The following is a 21,775-nucleotide window of genomic DNA, read 5'->3' on the forward strand; positions in this document are numbered from 1 at the left end:
GAAGCAGAGGGGGCGGAAGTGTCCGGCTGAGGCTGATGGTGGGGGCGGGAGAGCGGCCGGGTGGCCGCGCGGAGATGGAGCTGGGAGGTGGCCGGAGCTGGTAAGCACTGGGTTGAGCCGGGCCGTTTCCTCCTCCTCGTCCGCTCTCCCCGCCTCTGCCCGGCCGGCGCGCTCCCGCCGCGGGCTGTGTGTGGGTTGCGGTCGCGTCCTTCCACCGCGGCGGATGGCGCTCGGCCTGCCCTCAGCGCCGTTTCCCGGGCAGCTTCTCGGACTCCGCTACCGCTCGCTCCGCTCCGGCCCGCGGCGTCTCCGCGCCTTCTTCGCGGTGCCGCCTTGTTGCCTGCTCACGGGTCAAAGCCTGTGTTTCCTTCGGCGCCCGTTCTTGTCGTCTGAGACAAATCCTTTCTCTATTCCCCTTGTTTGTGGTGCACCTCGAGCCTGAGCTTTAGCTAGACCGGGCTGAGGGGAGCTTGAAATTACAGTTTAAGCATAAAGAGCATAAATGGCGGGAGATGGGCACCGGGTGTTTGAAAGTCTGAATTCACAAGTTGTTAGCGTACTGTCAGGATGCTGTGGTGGGAGACATACATGGAGAGAGCAATTATCTGGCGAGCAGATGTGGTTTCTCTTATTGTTAGGCCTTGTAAAAGGCGTAAGAATAAACAGGAAAAAAGTATGATAGCTCACCTTAGTACAACAGTGAATCACACTGTGTATCACAGGATAACAAGTTAAAAACCTTTAGTGATTATGAGAGTGGAGAATGGGGACAATTACTTTCTTGTGGTGTTTAACCCAAGGTAGTTTTAGTGCCTCATTCCTTAGTTAGAAGAATGGAAGCTCTAATTGTCCTAATAGCTGTAATTTTCCTTTCAAATTACAAGTGTGCAGGGGAAGAGTTTTGCCTTCAAAGAAAGTATAGGCTTGAATGTAAAAATGTTGTGTGGGACTGTCTTCCCTTCAACCTGTTAAGTGATGTTTATGTTGTATTAGAAAACCAAATAACCAAACTGTCATGTCTAATTAATTGGTTCTACACAGGAAATGTGCTTACCTACAACAGCAGCAAATATGACATAACTAATGCTACTGCAACATTTCCTCTTTTTGCTTTAGGGGGTGAAGGTTTTAGAGGTTTTCCTCTACCAATACTATTGATTGGGTAGGTATGTGATGGTTTTGCCTTAAGATCTAATTCTTGTATAAATTGTTTGGAGCTCTGTGTGGTTCTGGAGTTCAGTTTATTGGCAATGCCATTAACACATTTTTGTGTACACAAAACCTCATGCAAATAATTATTTCCTGTGCATGTTGTGTATCTATTGGTGAGCAGTGCTGTGACTCGCCTTTAACCAGAGAAGTGGCATTGGAGCTCACACTGCAGGCGTAAACTTTGAGTGCTGAAACAAATTGTATAAATGTGCTTTGTTTTCTAAGGTAATTTTGCCATTTAATATCTACAATTCATCTCAGCATTTTGTTTCATTGTAGGTAACTTAAGCGATTTTCTAGCATGGACACTGTTGCTAGCCATAGTTGTCATCTTCTCCAGCAGCTCCATGAACAGCGCATTCAGGGTCTTCTCTGTGACTGCATGCTGGTGGTTAAAGGTGTCTGCTTCAAAGCACACAAAAATGTATTAGCTGCTTTCAGTCAGTATTTCAGGTATGTGACAGAAATTTTTTCTGTTTTAAAAAATGAGCTAAATGCTGTTGGTTTAGGTTTCTCCAAGAGCAGTTTTGTTTTTATTGTGGTGGCTGTAGACTAAGTATTCTGAGTCAACCAACTTTTGCACGTAGTCGATAAATGCACCACTGCATGTTGGATAGGAAGCCACGGGCAGAGGGGGTGATGCTGGAGGGAAGGGAGGCCATCCAGAGGGACCTTGACAGGCTGGAGAGGTGGGCACAAGCCAACCTCATGAAGTTCAATAAGAGCAAGTGCAGGGTCCTGCATCTGGGTCGAGGCAATCCCAGGCATAAATACAGGCTGGGCAGTGACTGGCTGGAAAGTAGCCCTGCGGAGAGAGACTTGGGGGTGCTGGTGGACAAAAAGCTCAGCATGAGCTCTCAGTGTGCACTTGCAGCCCGCAAAGCCAATCAGATCCTGGGCTGCATCAGGAGAAGTGTGGCTAGCAGGTCGAGGGAGGTGATCCTCCCCCTCTACTCAGCCCTGGTGAGACCCCACCTGGAGTACTGTGTCCAGTTCTGGAGCCCCTATTACAAGAGGGATGTGGAGGTGCTGGAGCGTGTCCAGAGAAGGGCCACAAGGATGATCAGAGGGCTGGAGCACCTCTCCTATGAGGACAGACTGAAGGAGTTGGGGCTGTTCAGTCTGGAGAAGAGAAGGCTCCGAGGTGACCTAATTGTGGCCTTCCAGTATCTGAAGGGGGCCTACAGGAAGGCTGGGGAAGGACTTCTCAGGATCTCAGGTAGTGATAGGACTAGGGGGAATGGGATGAAGCTGGAGGTGGAGAGATTCAGGCTAGATGTGAGGAGGAGGTTCTTCACCATTAGAGTGGTGAAACCCTGGAAGGGGTTGTCCAGGAAGGTGGTCAAGGCCCCGTCCCTTGGGGTGTTTAAGAGCAGGCTGGATGAGGCTCTGGCCAGCCTGATCTAGTGTGGGGTGTCCCTGCCCATGGCAGGGGGGTTGGAACTAGATGATCCTTGTGGTCCCTTCCAACCCTGAATGATACTATGATACTATGAAAAACAGACAGTGTAAAGGATGATTTGCTTTGGTATATACACTTTTAAGTGTAGTACTGTAAGGCTAATGTATGACACATAATTGAGAAGTTTTGAGTTGCTCATCTGCACAAACACAGTAACCTAGATAAACTTGTCCAGCATAAGTTGTTGTTTCATACCAGTCTGATTAATATGTTTGTGTCCTTTTTATTTATTTATTATAAAAGTGCTTGTGAATTAATTGTGTTTGAACATTTGTTTCATTTTACCAGGACCCTCTTCCAGAATTCTTCAGGCCAGAAGAATGATGTCTTTCATTTGGACATTAAAAATGTAGGTGGCATAGGCCAGATCTTGGACTTCATGTACACCTCTCACCTGGATCTTAGCCAGGACAATGTGCAAGCTATGTTGGATATTGCGCAGTGTCTCCAAGTGCAAAATGTGCTGAACATCTGCCACACCTTTTTAAAATCTTCCACAGCTATAGAGCAGCCATCCAGCATGCCTTGTAACAGCGTGTTTTCACTGCAGAATACTCTGACTGCAGATACCAGCTGTGCCAGTGACAGCTATGGAACGAGCCTGTTGCATGAGTGCTCCTCTGACACGCAGGCTAATAAAGCCTTGGACGACCGCCATTCTCATGCATCCCACTCTGTTAATCTTCATGCACCCTCAGGTGACATGCAGAAACAACCACAAGACTCCTTAGATGGCAACTGCACAGAACTTCCATATAAACAACCAAATTACTATTACAAACTACGCAACTTCTACAGTAAACACTTCTTTAAGCAGAATGCTTGCTCTAATCATGAGAGGGGAGCAGAACAACCCTTTCCTTACAGCACAGCTACAGAAATAAATGCAGTAGAGAGTAACTCTTGTACTGTCAATCACTCTGAGTGTATTCTGGAAACCTCTGATCATTTGCCATCAAACTTTCTGGTTCAGTCTGTGAATGAAGGTGCACCAGAGCAAGATGCAGAGGGCACTCCTCTGCAGCCCAGCAAACAGATGCGGCTGAAAAAGGCAATACACCTCAAAAAGTTAAACTTTCTGAGATCTCAGAAATCTGCAGAACAGCCACCTGAGCCTAAAAAAGATGACAGTAGAGTAACAGGAGTAATTGAATCTGCAAATGAAAGTACCATGGACATGACCAATGTTACAGGTAATGAGGAAAAAGAAGCTGAAGATCTAGTGAATTCTGAGAATTTTGAACAAACTGTTGAAATGGAAAGGTCACAAGGCCCTTTGGAACAAGAAGGGCAATCACAGACTCTCCAGTTGCAGAGGCAGTATACTTGTGAATTATGTGGGAAGGCTTTCAAACATCCAAGCAATTTGGAGCTCCATAAAAGGTCTCATACAGGTACAGTTCTCAGTAACTTGTTCTGCAGGCTGAAAGGCTAAAGAGGACATCTTGTAGTACCTCTTGGTTCAGAGATGCTGGTTGAGGGTCTGCTTTCAAAAGACAGCCTTGTTTTTTTGTAAAAAGGAATAATTGTACAAGAATAAAGACTGCATTGAGTCTAGCTGAGAGTTCTAGTAAAGATTTCTCTTTCATATTTGTTCAGGGTTCTTTTTCACTGAACCTTGTGTGACACTTCAATGAAAATTCTATTTTTGTCTTGCACTTAGAAGAGGCATTTCTGGTCAGCTTATCAGATGGCCCAGAAGCCACTCTGGTAACAGTGAAAAGTGCAAATGAGTAAAAGACAATACTGTAAGTGTTCTAGATGACCTCACTTCTCTTATCATCTATTTATTCCAAGATACAAGTGATGAGGGCTTGGTGGTTCTTTCTCTTTGACCTGTAGAAATATGCTCTATACTTTCTTCCTAGTCTAAACAATTTTTCTTTGCATTTACCTAGAGAGTAATGCCCTTACAGGCAAGTAGTCTGCAGAGTGAATTTTGATTCCATTTGTTTTAAAAACTCACAGCTGATACTATTTTTAAACCATAGATTTGTTTCTAAGTATTTTGATAGTGATAAACAAGACCTAGCCTAACTTTGAGTCAACTACTTTGTTCCGTTTAACCAGTATGTTTTATTACTTCTACAACTTTAGGCAACTTTTTTCAAAGAGCTTTTAAGAAAAGAGTTTGAGTTTCTAAGAAGTCCCAGCCGAAGAGAGAATGAAGTCAGTAGTATGTGAGTTTGTGCTAGAGAATCTGTGCAAGAGAGAGACCCTAACTATGAGAAATCAACCCACCACACCCTCCCTTAGGCATCTCAGTCATTGGAAGAAGTCTGGATTTTGTAAGTTTAGGTGCCCATTAACTACTTGTTTTTTTCAAGAGTGTGTTGCCCTGAGTGCTAGGCCTAATTATCATAGATTTCTGATTCTACTCATTTAACACATGAGCTTCAAAGTTTAGTTTGCTTTTCCTAAGGTATTGTGACTTAAAAGTCAGGGAAGTGGGCTGGGTACTGTGCTTTGTAGAAGCAAGAGGCTATAGCCTCTATACAGGTGTTTTACAGATGAGTTTTTTTCTTTAGCTGCAGCATGGCCAGCAAATGCTTACAAGTGTTGGAAATGGAAAAAGAGGAAAAGGGTTCCAGTAGCTTTGCAGGGTTATTTGTGTGTTGCAATTCATGTTTGTTTTCATTTGAGGTCTGTGTACTTAAAACATGTTTCTACTCCACTTAAACTCTGGTAGATGTTGTTTCACATTCCATAACACTGCTTTTGATGAGCTAACCTGATGCATTGTGTAAGAAAAGCTGTCCTAGACTTGGTTTTGTTGTGGCTGCTGTCCTTCTCTACTGGAACAAATACATATTGGACTCAAGAATTCCATCCTGCTTTTCTTATACTATCTTCTACCAACAGCTCTCAAAAAAGTCCAGTCTTGGATGATACTTAATGTGGCATGAACCTTGTTCTATAGAGGTGCTAAACTGACAGTTCAGGAGCATGAGTTTAACAATTAATAATCACCTCAAAGAAGGATGGGAAAACTGAGACAGAGTGTGACTAGATAAGCCTCTTTGGGTCATGTTAATTTATTTTTAAATCACCAACTAGTGGAAAATTGCAGTGTACAAGTGGGTAGGATCTGTAGCTGCTACATATCTGTACCATTAATATCAGGTATACTGGTAGTTAAGTAATGTGTATGCTAAAAGCCATTTCCATTCGTCTGCCACTTCAGAAAGCAAAGCAAAGAGCTTGCTAATGAATTTTATTCAAAAAGATTAATTTTCTAGAACTGAGCAAAAGGGTCAGCAGGCATGTAAGCACTACAGTGCTCACTGAAAGTCCTCCAAGTCTGGCTTTACTGAAGAGATGAAGGAAACAAGTTACTGAAAGGGAATTTTCACACTAGCAAGATCATTTTTAACCCAGAAATGACAGCTCCTTCAACACAAGTGCTGTGGCAGGCTGGTTGTCAAAAAAAAGAAAAGCAACAAACAAACAAAAACCCCACAAGTGAAAGTCTCTGTCCCTGAACATGTTTAATGTGGTTTACAGGTTGACATAGCTGCTTTAATGAGTTCTCTCTGTGAAGGACAGGCATACAGTGTTCAGCCCAAGACATTGTCCTGGGATGTCCAGCTGTTTCACTTGTAGTGCTAGGAGATGAAAGAATCCCTAAGTAGCTTTATTGCACTGACCTTTGGAGTTTTGACTTGACCAAATGTTACAATTTGGTTTTTATTACATTGACCTGTCTGGGGGGGTAGGGGGAAAAGAAGTAAGAATATTTGCCTTAGGCAGGTCTTACCTGCTCAGGAACATCTGTGTGTTGGTTTATACATATTCAGCAAACATCTCAAAATCCTTAACCCTGTGGAAGAAGAACTCTTGGCAGGATGGAATACAACAGGAGCAGAGCTACACTGTTGTGTAATACGTTGTTGATCAGCTTTTTTGTTCTGAGCATTGCCTGACCAAGCTACCAGCGTTTCATGATTTAGTGGATGATGTCTTCAAGGTCACTGCTGCTTTCTGCCTTCATGCCTTTTGCTTCTGGAGCAGGCACACCACTGCTTTGATCCTACTAATATACACTTCATCTTCATCTCTTCTTGCATAGTGTTGAACAAGAAGGATGTAGCAGAAGACAGAAAACACAAGGCAGTCCAAGAGTTTAAAAGTGAAGTCCCTGGATGTTTGTTTAAGCATTGTCTTAATTGTAACTTAGTTACTGCTGTTTTCCAAATTTTCTCTATTGCTATTGATCCAGCCATGGTCTTTGAGAAGATCACTATTCTCAAATAAGGGTTTTGGGTTTGGACTTCAATGACAAAAGTCATATGATAATTATTCTATTATCATAGAAAAAAAACTAGGTAAGAATGGACCTCTGTGGGTCATCTAGTCCAACCCTCTGCTTAAGGCAGGCCAAATTAGATCCAATTAGATTGGGTGGTTTTGCTCATGAACTTGGATAGTCAGGTTATGGTTGTCTTCAAGGACAGAGATCCCACAACTCCTTCAAGCAACCAGTTCCAATGTTTGACCAGCCTCATGGATTAAAAAGTTCATTTTCTATACCTAATTGGAATTTTTCATTATATAAATTGTCTGTCGCCTCTTACCCTATCACCGTATACCTCCACGGATGACCTGATAGTGTCTGTCTTCCCATTGTGTGTAGACAGAAGTAAGGATTCCTGTTTGCCTTCTCTTCCTAAGGCCTCACCAGTGATTGGTAGAAAAGAATCATCTTCAGCTTACTAGCTGTGCTCTTGATGAGCTACAGGAAACAGCTAGCTTCGCTTCACCTGAGGGATGCTACAACACTGAGTAATTTTAGTAGCTCTGCTAGAATTTGTTCTTAGAATAGTCTGCTCAATATGCCTGCTGGTCTGGAATTTTATGCAAGTGCAGAATTGTTCTCCAGAAAATCACTTTGGTGTTTCTTTTCAGACAAAACTCTCTTGCTTTTTCTTTACCATGGGGGCAAAAACCTCTTCAATTCTTTGTATATCAGTACAGTCACAGCGAGGCTGCATGCAGCCTACAGCAATGGCTTTGAGGAATTTCAGCCTCCCAATTCCCTCCCTCCCTCTCAACTTACCTGAACAGGAATTCACCCCAAAATAACTGTTCTGTCAACACTAGCTTTTCTTTTTTGTGTAGGTAGAAATTGCTGCTAGTGGTTTTCACCCTCCATTTCAGCTTACCTTGATGCTTTTACAGTTGTCAGCTGCCACAGATCTGTCTCCCTGTCGGGTTCATTTATATTTATGTTGTCAGTACCAGAAGTTTTAGTGTTTTGCAAATACAAAGCCATAATGAAATCAAACCTTAGTGCTCTAGTTATTGGTTTCTTTCACTGAATAAAAGTTTTCTTGACATTACTGTGAGATTTCCATTCTTCATTAAGTAGAAGCAGCAGATAAAGCTTCAGGTTGTCAAACTAACTGCAAGATTGCTGTCTGTGAAGCCACAAAGCTGTCTATGTATACTCTATGCTTTAAAATCTTTGAGGGTTGCATTTAGCCTTGAATCCTGAAATACGCTGAAAGAACATCACCTGCAGTTGGCAGCAGGGAAGGAAAATGGAACCTCAACATCTGGACATTGTGGATGTTGCTTGTAACGCTTCCAGGGATGGAAGAAGAATATTAATGTAGAGAATCCTTGCTGGAGGAGAAGGCTACCCCAAAAACTTAACAAAACAACAACAAAACAAACCCAAATCTGTAGAATTCTTTAGACAGGCTTTTGAATCAGCACCAAGATGAAACACAATGTAAGATCCCTTTTTCCTTCTGAAAGTACCTGCATTCAAAATCACAAGGATTTGTATTCATTTGTTTCCCTGTACCTGTGGGCCAGGTTGTATGTTCTTTAATGTCAGACTCATGAACAATACAAGCCTGACGAACACTGCATTAAGTGAAATTTGAGCATTATTGTTCTAAAAATGATGGAAGATGTACAGAGGGATTTTTTTAATCAATGTTGTAGTAACTAGGAAACCAAGAACTAGGGGAAAAAAATCACCTTATGAAATACTGTTGAGGAGAAGTAATTACAAAAAAATAACTGTCTCAAGTTGGCAGCTGGGGAATTGAAGTATAGTGCAGTCACATTCTAGATTGGGAGTTATTTTGAAAGGCTTATGGGGGCTGCACTTTTTAGTAGAGCTGCTCATATGTTTTTGGAGATTCAAGAATGCTAGCTTTATATGTGTACATTCAGAATTTGGGGGCAAAACACTTTGGTTAATTATCAGTACTCATACAGGATGGCAGGTATTGGCTGGAAGTGAAGGGCTGTGTGCTGATCAGGTAGATATGTATGGTGCACATTGAACAGAGAACAGAATCCTCCCAGATTGGCTTCTCTGTATTCCTTATTATTTTTAAGAGTGGGCCTTTGGGTGTGCAAGTGGAAGAGCCGGTGCATTTCCCATAGATCTGTTCTTGTTGGGCCTTGTCATCTATTCTTCCTGTTTAAGAAGAAACAAAAGAGTATGTTAAAAGAAGTTACAGAATGCTCACACTTGTATCAAAACTCTTCTACTTGTTTTGAAAGGTAAAGTCTGTTTCTGAGCAAGTCTGCCTTTCCAGCTTAACAGTAAATTCTGTATTTCCCTCTTGAATTTCCCCTTAAATAGCTGGGTAAGTGTCATTTGGGGGCTACTTTTATGTTTCCATTACATGCTTTAAAAGGAAGTGTACCAACTTAAAACCATTTGTATTCTGTTGCAACTACTAGAAGTTCTGTTTCTTCTCCTTTTAGGTGAGAAACCTTTTGAATGTAACATTTGTGGGAAACACTTCTCACAGGTGGGAATATTTTATATTCTGGTACTTACAGTTGAAATGCATCTCTGTGTAGATTCTGAAAACTTGGTTTTAAGAGTATATATATATATATATATATTTGTTGTTCAAAGACAGACTTCACTTTAGGGGTGAAACTTTAAAATGCCTTGTTTGAAAAGAACATGTTAAATGCTTTAGATTTCTTTGATACATTTTGTACCTTTGATTTTGCTCTCAGTAGATGTGTTGATGTATTTTGCCTTCAAAGGGGTGTTCAAATATGCAGAGCCACAGTCATATACAGAGAACATTAATGCTCAGACTGTTCTTTCTCCTCATGCTTAGGGATATGTTGTGAATAGCTTTTTTTTTTTAAGTGTCTGGAAAAAAAAATGCAAGTGAGAATTCTCTGTGATGTAGTATTCAAAATACAGTTTCATCTTCCTAAACAGCCTAAATTATTAAGCAGAAATTTTGCAGTTAAAAAAAAAAATCTATATAATTTGGCTTAGTTTCCTTCTGTGAACAACAGCACAATCTGTCAAGTGTCAAAACTCAGCTATGATTCTTTACAAAGAACCTTTTGTGAAATCCCCTGCTTACAAACAGCCTAATTTACCTCTTAATTAGCCCTCCAGTGCTTGCTTCCTGTTTTGGGTACATTGGTATTTCTACAAATGTGGTGCCTAGTCGTCCCAGGTTTCCACAGGGTCTGTTTCTTTTCTGTTTTCTTGGCTGGAATATGTGTGCCAAAGTACAGGAGACAATAGACAGATGCATATTTTTGCACTAAGATGAAATAATGATTTAATAACTTTGGTCATTCTTGTGGGTCCTGGTTAAAGATTAGAATTATATGGTGTTTGCCTACCCACCCACCAGTGCTTGTGGTTTTCTTGCTTCAGTTGTGTAATCCAGGGATCTGATGCAGTTGCATCCTCCACTCTGTTAATAATAGGAATATAACGCTGTGTCCAGTGAGCAATACTGTTCCCATCATCCTTATCAAGCCATTGTGAGCAAAACTGAATGTATTTATTAGGCAAAGAAAATGCATTTTCATTTATTTGGGTGGCTGAACTTCTGGTTATTAAAGAAAAGACAAGCTGATATCTCATTAATTGCATAATTTTCATAAGTCACTAATTAGATTCTACAGTGCTATGAAAAGTACTTTGGCAAATGCAGTGGTAATCTGCACCACTACTGTGGGGGAAGTGGGAGTTAAAAAGCTTCATACACCCAGTGTGACAGGCATGACAGACTCCTCATGCAAGGGGCACTGCTCTTTAATTAAAAACAAACAAGCAAACAAAAGCCCCAACAAAACTGGAAATTTCTGCCTTTTAATTAAAACACCCTTAAACAGCTTCCCTCCTCTCCCCATTATCTCACTTAGCTGAAGGTAAGGTAGATACATAGTGATGGACAATACCTACACATCCAGAATGTGAGCTATACAGCTTGTGCTCCAGTTCTTTCTCTAGTCATGAAAGCAAACTTGCCTCCATCTGAGATACTTGCTTTTGAATTGTGCAAATAAGTAAGGCTCCATCTACCAGCAAGTGAGATGCAAGGGTAATTGCTGTCTACTTTTTGCTTAAAAGACCATCTCTGTTCTTGATTTTCTCAGTCTGCCTGCACAGAAATAGTGACTCTTGTTTGACGTAAGCCTTCAAGTTCTGTGCTTTTGAGACAGAGCAGTTGTTGTGCCTGGTAGTCTTGTCTGCACCTGCTAAATGTAACTGATGTGTTGGAATGTGAAACAGAAAGGAAAGTAGGGAAAATTGACACAGAAACTCCTTGTCTGGAACAAATAACCATAAATGTCTTTGATTTTTGGAGATAAAGATACCTTTTGTATCTCCAAGTCTGCACCTTCCCTTACTGCTATCATCCAGCCTGTTGCTTTGTGGCTCTTCTCTGGCTGGTGATCCAGAATATATCACATTTTACTTCCTGACATCCTCTTGCAGAGTTTTTTTGGGGGGGATCTATAGGCATCAGTTCATACACCTTAAAAGCATGCCAGTTATGAATGGACTAAGTCTAGCAAACCTCTGTAGTCTCCAAATTTGTGGGGAGTGGTATGCAACCTGCATCAGTGAAAGGATTCTTCTGAGCATTCTTTTTCCTTTCTCTGAAATGTTAACAAATGTCCTCTTGTGGGTTTTTTCATTGGGATGGCATATTATGGCTTAGCCAAGGTTGTGTACCATCACAAAAGCTTAGGAAGAATAGAAGTTACTGATGTTTTTACACACTTATTTTAACTCAGCAGATCTGATAACAAGCTTTTGCCCCTGTTAGGAGGAAGTGATAAAGAAGGAGGCTTGTAACAAAGAATTGGGTCTGCTTCCTGCTCTCTGTAAAATGTCTTATTCTGGCTAAAAATACCTGTATGGGAACTATTTTACAGTGATTGTTGTATTTCAGATTCACCCTCTGTCTTTATCCAGAATACCTTTCAAATGCCTGTGATATGGTATTGTTTTGTGAGGTGTATAGATGGGAAGGTTCTGTCTTCTGTGTGTTTCACTCAGATGTACCTCAACATAGAACTTTGCAAAGCACAAATTGTTCCATGAAGAAGTCAGTTTAGTCTTCTCTGTCCTAAGAAACAGGTGCCTAGTGCCCCTCTTTGAAGGGATTTCAGAAGCAGTAAGTTTGGCCTGAGATAACAGTGATTCAGTCTCAGTGTTGGCTGAAACTTTACAGGGGTTAAAGGAGGCTTCCAGAGTTGAAATGGTGATCCGTTTAATATTGTCCTCTGCATCTGTTTGTGTCTGCAGTACCTCAGTTCTGGTGTGTTTTAAGCGCCGATCACAGTGACTGATTATCTAAAGGAGCCAGAAGAAATGACTGATAGGTCTTATTTTTGATGTCATGTCCTCCTTAATCACAGCAAGACAATCTCTACATCCCCAGTTTTCTTTCCTGGTTGAATGCACTTAGTGTTCCTTTAATGTACTTAGATAAAACAGGCAGTTAGCCAACAAGGAGAACGGAAGGGTTAAAAAACAGCTGTGGAAGGAAGCACTGTTTATGGAGCATCTGCAGCTGTTCTATCCAGACTAGCTGTATCTTGTGCTTTGAGAACTGGCCTCTCCATGAGTTAGCTATTCAGAAGCACCAATGGCTTTGAAACCATTTGCAAACCTCAAAACGTTGGAGTAAGTGGGATGGTTTTGTGTAGTCATTACTTGGTTTGCCAGCTAGACTGGCATGATTTTTAAAAGGATTGGGAAAGGAAAGACTAAAAATCAGTCATTAGTAATCCCATTTGTTAATTTCTGTACTGTCTGTTCTGCTTTCTTTTTATATGAGTAAGTATTTATAGGTTTGGCTCTGAGTATCTTATGATTGAAAAATGTTTGCCCTATTCTTTTCTTTTTAGCCTCCTGGTAGATGAAGTCAGAAATCCTTACATATTTTATTTGTAGGACTGGGAATATGAGACTAATGTGAACCATGTTACTGTCAAGTTTTCTTCTTCACTGACATCTAGATAGTGTAATTTTCCTTTGTAATTTTCACTTATAATTGGATCTGTTTTCAGCTATAGGTATTTCTTTTTCCTTAGCATTTGACTCTTCTCTTTTCTCTTCTCTTTTCTCTTCTCTTCTCTTCTCTTCTCTTCTCTTCTCTTCTCTTCTCTTCTCTTCTCTTCTCTTCTCTTCTCTTCTCTTCTCTTCTCTTCTCTTCTCTTCTCTTCTCTTCTCTTCTCTTCTCTTCTCTTCTCTTCTCTTCTCTTCTCTTCTCTTCTCTTCTCTTCTCTTCTCTTCTCTTCTCTTCTCTTCTCTTCTCTTCTCTTCTCTTCTCTTCTCTTCTCTTCTCTTCTCTTCTCTTCTCTTCTCTTCTCTTCTCTCTTCTCTTTCATACATAAGCCATTTGATCTTGGAAGTACATGGTAGTCTGTCTTTACTAGATAAGATGTTTTATGGTCTCACTGCCTCAGAATTAGGAATAAAGAACCAGTCTCATAGCTGCTATTGTCTTTTTATCTGTATACAACAGGCTAGGTCAATTTAAATGTTCAAATTGCCGTCCCTTCAGGCAGGTAATCTCCAGACACATTTACGTCGACATTCTGGTGAGAAGCCATACATTTGTGAAATCTGTGGGAAAAGGTGAGTAGAATTGTTCATCTTAGTAAAGGTAACATGGTCAAACTTGCTTATGTTTCTTTAATCCTCATGATAAATGAAGGGCCAAGAGCTAAGGCAGTGTGCTGCTCAATTCTGTTTAAAATGCATTGGATTTAAATGTGTACTAATGGAATTAAAACACAGAAATCTGTGCCGGTGGCAAAGCTTCAGTAGTAAGATAAACATGTCACCACACTGATATTATGTCATCTTAATTTATTGTATAGTGGTATCTTTAGCTAAGAATACCCTAGTGTGTGTATCTTGAGCAGTGTGGGTTTGTAGCTTTCAGTTTCATTTTTTTCCTCCATTTTTTTGGCATTGTAATTTGTGTTACATTTCATGGGAATTATGACATAAGGGAAACTTGATAGATTTAATCTAACCATTACATATTTCTGCTTTCTGCTACCAGGTGGGAGAAAATACATTCACTTAGGAGTTGCAGTCATACTTTAAGTTGCATGCAGAATAAATCAGTAACATTAATGGTGAAATGGGATTTCTTTTTTTTCCTAGCATAAATTTAACTGGCCATGGCCAGCATCAAAATGTTTTTCTTATGCAGCCATTTATCTGTATTTTAGGTTTTAATCTTTGCTCAGAACATCAGGCATTCGTTGTAGTTGATTTCCACATGCCCCTCACTTTGGGAGATTAAAGGTCTTCCCAAGACAGTAATGGAGTTTCCCTGTTGTGTTACAGATTTGCTGCTTCTGGTGATGTTCAGCGTCATATTATTATTCACTCCGGAGAAAAGCCTCATCTGTGTGATATCTGTGGCAGAGGTATGTAAGAACCAGTTTCTGCCTCTGAAGTTGTTTTGATTGGAACTTGAGGAGTCATTGTAATCCGTGTCTGTCATATATTTCCAGGATTCAGTAACTTCAGTAATTTGAAGGAGCACAAAAAGACTCACACAGCAGATAAAGTATTCACCTGTGACGAATGTGGGAAGTCATTCAACATGCAACGAAAATTAGTGAAGCACAGAATTAGGCACACTGGAGAGAGACCATACAGCTGCTCAGCATGTGGTGAGATTTACTGTGCATAGCTTGGTCATGTCTCTGCTTTTTTAAATGATAACAGAATAAATGATAGCAGAATAACAACTAAACAAAACAATTCTAAATTGAAATGATAGAATGGCTTGCATTGGAAGAGACCTCCAAAGGTCATCTAGTCCACCCTGTAGAGTCAGCAGTGATAGTCTCCACTAGATCAGGTTGTTCACAGCCTTGTCATCCTGACCTTTAGATGTCTCCAGGGATGGAGCCTCAGCTGCCTCCCTGGGCAACCTGTTGCAGTGTTCCACCACCCTCATGGTGCAGGACTTGTTCCTAACATCCAATCTAAATCTCCTCTAAAATCGTTGCTCCTCATCCTATAACTGCAGGCCTTTGTAAAGAGTCACTCTGCAGCCTTCTTGTAGGCCTCCTTCAGGTACTGGAAGGCTTGCTGTTAGGTCTCCCTGGAGCCTTCTCTTCTCCACGCTGAACCCCAGCTCCCTCATCCTGTCTCATAGGAGAGGTGTCTTGCACAAGTCTTTCATTTGGAGTATTAAACTCCTTTAATTGTTGTAAGTAAGTTCAAAAGTGAATTTCAGTTGGAGGCTCTATAAAGGAAATAAGATTAATCAACATTGTATATGTAGCTCTTGGTTAGATCTGCTGATATTAGCATTGTATATGTAGATCTTTGTTAGATCTGCTGATATTAGCTGCTTCAACAAATGATGTGTTTTCAGTACAGTCCTTTTCTGATGGAAAGGTTTGGCATCACATGTGTATCAAGGGAGGTTTGTTGTGGCTTTTTCCAACTGAATACTGTTTGGATTTAGCTGCATTCAACCATAGAATGTGATAATAACAACCTTCTGCTACATTGCTTCAACCTCTGGAATAAAATCAAAACTTGATCAATGCTTCATGCCAGAGAACACCCACTTTGAAAATCTGCTACATAGGTCATACTTCCTTGTGGTCTGAAAATGGCTCTTGGATCAGTGATTCATCCTTGTAGAACACAGTTCTCAGAAATTACACTGTCTACTCTTATCTCCTGTGTTACTTAGCATCCTGCATACTGCTTACTTTTCTGCCCTTAAGTGCTATTTTGGTATAATTTCATCCACGTTCTGAGGAATCAGCTTTGGAGGATATGATAACATCCAATTACAGTGTGTTTTATTTCTAATGTCTTGAGGCACAAGAAAAGCTAATATTATCAGGAGGAGGAAATACAGACATGCAGGATATGAAAGTATAAATGGTTGTGTCACTGTCATTAAAACAGGCTTATTTTCATCTTGTCTTGTAGTGGTCTTGTGATTATTTCTCATGTTAGCCAGGTTATCTTGTGCTGAGCAGGCAAAAATTGTGCAGAGGATCTGATCAAGCATTAAGAAATCATTCCCCTCATCCACATGTATTATTCCAGTAGTTTGCAATCTTAGTGTTTAATGGCTTTTCTGAGGAGAAGGTGCTGCAGTAGAATAAAAAGTATGATGGTGAAAATTGAGACCGCAGTTTTACTGGGCTTCCAGGTAGTACAGCTCATTTTGGTTGCTAGCTGTCCACACACACACAAAATATCTTTAACTGAGGTAAAATGTGTGAAAAATCACAAATACAGTGGCTTAAGTTGGAAGAGACTTTAGATATCTATTCCAACCTCCCTGCCATGGGCAGGGATACCTCTCAACTGCACTTAGCTGCTCAAGGCCTCGATCCAACCTGGCCTTGAACACCCCCAGGGAGGATGCATCCGCAATGTCCATGGGCAGCATATTGCAGTCTCACCACCCTCATACTGAAGAACCTCTTCCTAAGATCAGTCTAAACCTACTCTCCCTCAGCTTTAAAACCATAGCCCCTTGTCCTACCACTAGACACCCTTATGAAAAGTCCTTCTCCAGCCTTTCTGTAGGATCCCTTCAGGTATTGGAAGGCAGCAATAAGGTTCCCCCATGGCTTTTTCTTCTCTGGGCTCAACAAACCCATCTCACTCAGCCTATCCTCATAGCAGAGGTGTTCCAGCTTATTTCTGCTGTCTTAAAGAATGAATCATGCAGCAGAAATTATTCTCCCTGGTCTTTTACACTTTGCCTGGTTCAGCCTCAGATTGCAGTATGGTAATTGAGCTTACTTGAGCCTGTGGTTCTGAAAACAGGCAAATAGTAGACTATTTTATTGGATTCTAGTATTTGCAGCAATGAAAACTTGAGTATTTTGAGACCTTTTCTGGCTGGAATACAAAAAATAAACTGCTGCATTATGTTAGCTTGAAGTTAACCAAAAAATGCATTGTCAGCACTTTAAGAATAGTTCTTTGGTAATGAACAAACCGTTACTTTGCATGAGGCAGTTCTCACTGCATTATTTAGCAGCTTAGCAGCAGATTGTTTTTCCAGACAAATTAAATTAATTATTTGAATTTATTTGTTGTTTTTCCTTTATTTATTTTTTTCCTCCTTTATTTGTTTTTTTTCCTCCTTTATTTGGGTTTTTTTTCCTCCTTTATTTGGGGTTTTTTTCCTCCTTTATTTGGGTTTTTTTTCCTCCTTTATTTGGGGGTTTTTTTCCTCCTTTATTTGGGGGTTTTTTTCTCCTTTATTTGGGGGTTTTCCATCTGAGGATTGATCAAACAGAGTGCTCACAGCTTTCAAATACTAATGGATATTCTCATCTGTGGGGACAAAACCTAAAGCACTGGAAAACACAAGTTAGAAAGTCAGATCAAGAAGAAGGAGGAAAGTCACGTGGTTGTGAAAACAGATGGAACTTGTTTGAACCTCTTCTAGACAACCAAAGTGCCATGACTGGGACATACCACACCCCATCACTTGATGTTTTCTCTAATTAAAACATGTTTATGCACTTGTGTTAAGAATGAGATCTTCATCTGTTGCTTCTGTCTTGCAGGGAAATGTTTTGCAGGCTCTGGTGACCTGCGCAGACACGTGAGGACTCACACGGGGGAAAAGCCCTACACCTGTGAGACTTGTAACAAGTGCTTCACGCGCTCCGCTGTGCTGCGGCGGCACAAGAAAATGCATTGTAAAGCCAGTGAGGAAGGGCCAAACACACTAGATGAACTTACTCAAGGGACTGAAACTTCTGACCTTGACAAGTCTCAGAGTTCTGACTCTTTTGGCCCAGAAATGTCTGTTCCGTTGTTACCAGCATCCGTTAAATTTCCCGTTCGTCCGGCTGCAAATGCCACAAACTTTGACAGTTCTGCAGAGTCTTACTGTAAGCTAAGGTCAATGATTCAACAGCACGACTCAGCAAACCAACAGAAACTGAATGTGGATTCTGCTAAACTCCCAAAAGCTCAGGCAGAGCAAACTCCAGCAGCACCACCATATGCTTATGCAGATGTAGATGTGTCTTCTGCTGAAGAGCCCTTACAGTCTGATAGCATTCCCATGATTCGCTCCTCCATGGTTAGCTTGGACAGTCACTGTGGCGATCCACTAGGCAGTCGAACATCTTCTGCTGTGTACAAGAGTAATGAAGGACCCTTCTTCTCCAGCATGACCCTCTGGGGTTTAGCTATGAAGACCTTGCAGAATGAAAGCGAACTGGAACAATGAGGGCTCAGGTGACTGCGTCAAAACTTCTTGGAGGCATTTCATGCTAAAGTGATTGTGGTTGCACTGCAGCATAGAGAGATCAGAGGTAGTGTTTAAGCTAATAGCTTGGATACTGGTAGAAATCAAGGTACACGTGCCCAGAGCCTGGTGTAGGCTGCCTTTACACTGCTTCTCAGCAAAGTTCAGGTCTAGTTTCAGGGACCTTTGTTGTTCTGTGACTGTAGCATGGTATGAATAACAGCAGCAGATTCAACTCAGTCCATGGCAACCATGTAGCTCATTTGTTGCAGTGATTTACAAAATTTGCCATTTACTAAATTTACCATTTAGCTTGGTATTTGTGACCTGATAATGGCAGACAGGAAGGCCCAATGCCTACTTGCATTATAGGGATGCAATTCCAAGGTCGTCAGAGTTGGGTAAGGGGTGTAGATATGAAAAGAGGAAAACACCTGACAAATCCATAATGAACCTAAGTTTCAGTAGTGGCTTTGTTACCAGTAGGATCTTTGGTTTACATGACTTGAGTGTTGTGATATTACATGTAAAGGTTAAATACTGGACAATATTTGTGATAGTGCAAAGTAACTGTATATCTAGAAACTTTATTTTTTTACAGTAAAAACCTTTTTTTGTTTTAGTATTTTATAAACTATTTTGCACAGCAGATTATTTGTACAATGAAGACCAAGAGCAGAAACTGCAAATAAAGGGAAGATGGTTTACATTGTGTCTTCGCTGCTCAATGTGTTTCGTCTTAATGAAAGATTTTCCATAACTCGGTTCCATTTGTTCCAGGTATCTTTACAATGAGGATACCACTGCAAGCAGAGCTGCACTATAACATAAATGGTCAATGCAGCAGTGGATTGTCCTGCATTTCAATTAATTAGTTTAAAGCTTTGGCTAATTAACAGGGTTGAATAGACTGATAGAGGATAGAAACTTTGCTTAAAGGCTCTTCTGCACTGAATGCTTCATTCATTTTCACTATAGATCTGATGCTGTATTTCAAACTGCTTGCTCCAGTCACAGGAGTTTTACTGACCTAATATTCCCCAGTCCATTAACAAGTTTAGCAGTGTCTTGTCCAGCCTTATGCCAAAACATTCTTGAGATACAGTAATTTCTGAAATGAATATATCCCTGAACTAACCTTTTTAATGAAGGTCATTCACAGGCTGGAAATTCTCTTTAAACTACCTTTTATTTTCCTATAAGGAGTCTTACTTTGTAGGCTGAGAGCATTTCAGTGTCTTGCCACAGCTGACAGGTGACAAGATCTGGTATCACTATTCTTTTAATAACGTTTGACTGGGAAGGCCTTATCACTTGTTTATCACTTGTTGCCATTCAGCACAGAAAGTGCTTCTGTGGTCTGAGACTTTATCTGCATCTTCTCATACTCTTTTTAAACCTGGCCTACCAGATGTGTTGCAGTTTCTTGAATTCAGAGACTGGGCTTTAAAACAGAGCACTTGGGTTTTGTTTCTGTGGCTTCTTCAGCAAGTCCAAAGAGGCTTAAGCTCCTGTTGCTAATTTTATAGGGAAGTAATTGCTACACGTGAAGTCTTCCCAAACCATCCAAGTGGGATATACAAGAGCAAAGCAAATTTAAGATAAAATCAGTGTGAAGCAAGTGGAACTGGCCCCATAGGCCATTTGCTTCTGGAATCCCCTTCCCCCCATCCACCCCCTTTCATTGTCTTCCCCACTGTGTGTAGCTCCATTCATACATGGACAGCTGCATTCAATTCTTGCTGCTCACTTCATGCCACTTACCCACCCCTCATAATCCAGACCAGAGGTTAACATATTCAGGCTCAGTGAGAGGCATATAGGTGAAGAGAGTCCCACATAGTTGTAAGACTATAAAAATCTCCATTCTCTATGTTTTGGGATGTGTGCTGGGATTTTGGAGATTTAACTGTCCTGCTAAAGAGCTTGGTTTAGAAATCATACATAAAGCAGGACAATGGATGGGAATGGTCCAATTTGTACAGAAGATTAATAGAAAGCAAGCAGTCATGAGCTTTACAGACAGGTTTGAAGGAGGAAGATAGGATGGCTTGGGAAACGTTGTGGTGACAACTGCAGGGCCTTAGGTGCAGCTCTGTGGTAATTCAGTATGCTAATGACCTGTGCTCCACTGCGCTGCAAATAGATTTCTTTGTACAGGCTTGTGCTTTCTGGTCCATAGCCTTATTCATTAATCCTTACTGACATCTATTATCGAATTTGCCTTCTCTAAACAGTTGGTTTCCATCTCTGTTATTAAATCTCCATCCTAGCAAATAGATAAAAATTGCCTTTAAGGCACTGCCTAGTGAAGACACAAGCTAGTGACTCAGATACTCTTTTTTTCCTAAAGACAGTGCCCCTGCTGTTTAAATATATATATATACTTTTTATTTCTTTTTTTTTTTTGCCCTGTAGTTGATATTCACATGTGTGTTTCAGATCTGACAACAGTTTTGTTCTCTTGGTGAGGGAATTTTTCCTGGAAGGTCACAAAAGCCCATTAATAGACGCGCACAATGCGGTGCTGAGGAGCGTGCATGCATGAACTACAAGTCTGCCAGCTTTTTGTGCCGCTCTTCAGGGGGCACTATACTGGAATAAAGCCTTTCAGGCCCTTTTGGTGTAGTTCTGACCTTCCACTCTATATTAAACAGATGACTGGAACCAGAAAGATAGGTCATTGTGATTGCGGTTAATATTTGTAAGGACCAAAGCAGCTCCCAGCCTTTGAGGTAGAAGGGAATCATCTTAAGTGTGAAAATGTATCATCACAAGAATGGAGAGGATCAAAGGAAGGCCAGCTGGTGCTCGGACATCTTTTCATAACCTTTATTACAATGCTGGAATACACTAACCTCAATGGGAAGTCCTTTCAGTTGGTGTATTTCAAACAGATAATCTGTATTCTGTTGACACAAAGAGAGCTAAACCAGCCCCTTCTGAAAAGGGGGTGGTCGACACAGATTTGCCATGATTTAATCATATTGGTCTTCTAAAATCAGCTTAGCTTTTTCAAGGCAAGCATATGAATATATGATGTGCTTATTTTAGAAGCAGCTGAAAACTGGCAAATTTAGTTCTAGCTGATTTTCCTGTGTTTTACTTCCACTTCAGAATGAAGGCAGTCTGTATTTTCACTTGCCAGGCACATGCACACAAGTATTTCAGGGAAAAACTCTGCAGGGCAACCATAAGCATTAAATCCTCCAGCAGGCATGTGTATGTGGAGTCAAGAAAAGGCCAAGATGAAGGCTGAGCAGTTTTGACAATCACCAAAATTCAAGCTTGGGCTTCTAGGGAGTATCACACCACTTTAAATATTTATGAGATCAACAACATCAAAGCAGAAAATCAGTGCAGATTGCTAATTAAAGTTTACAATGAAGTCTTGTGTCCACAGGGTGAAGGCTGTGCTAACTGTTCTATGTTAAATGGACAGGAGAAAGCAGTGGGACTGTAGATATAGACCAGAGGTGAGCAATTCTACCATGATATTTTTGGGGAAGACCAGAGATTATTAGGATATCAAAGCTCAAACTTGAATGTGAAATAGTTAAGTCATGAATTTCAGATCTGG

The 21,775-nt window shown here is 40.8% G+C and overlaps 1 protein-coding gene across 2 annotated transcripts; it reads left to right on the forward strand.

The window, feature by feature from the left end:
- The first annotated feature begins 12 nt into the window (after nucleotides 1–12).
- On the forward strand, nucleotides 13–18,904 carry ZBTB49 (zinc finger and BTB domain containing 49). Of its 2 annotated transcripts, none has more exons than XM_068149485.1 (8): nucleotides 13–100; nucleotides 1,492–1,665; nucleotides 2,963–4,068; nucleotides 9,404–9,450; nucleotides 13,486–13,559; nucleotides 14,283–14,365; nucleotides 14,453–14,614; nucleotides 17,504–18,904. In XM_068149485.1, exons 2-8 carry the CDS (start codon nucleotides 1,514–1,516, stop codon nucleotides 18,175–18,177), a joined length of 2,298 nt encoding a protein of 765 aa, XP_068005586.1. In that variant the 5' UTR covers nucleotides 13–100; nucleotides 1,492–1,513; the 3' UTR covers nucleotides 18,178–18,904. The 2 variants fall into 2 exon arrangements, with proteins under 2 accessions (XP_068005586.1, XP_068005587.1); XM_068149486.1 differs by lacking the exon at nucleotides 13–100 and adding an exon at nucleotides 770–1,162.
- Nucleotides 18,905–21,775: the final 2,871 nt, after the last annotated feature.

Source organism: Melanerpes formicivorus, unplaced genomic scaffold (genome assembly GCF_026170545.1).
Source record: "Melanerpes formicivorus ecotype bairdi unplaced genomic scaffold, bMelFor1.0.p_v2 SCAF_18, whole genome shotgun sequence".
In the NCBI taxonomy this organism is placed as follows: Eukaryota; Metazoa; Chordata; class Aves; order Piciformes; family Picidae; genus Melanerpes; species Melanerpes formicivorus.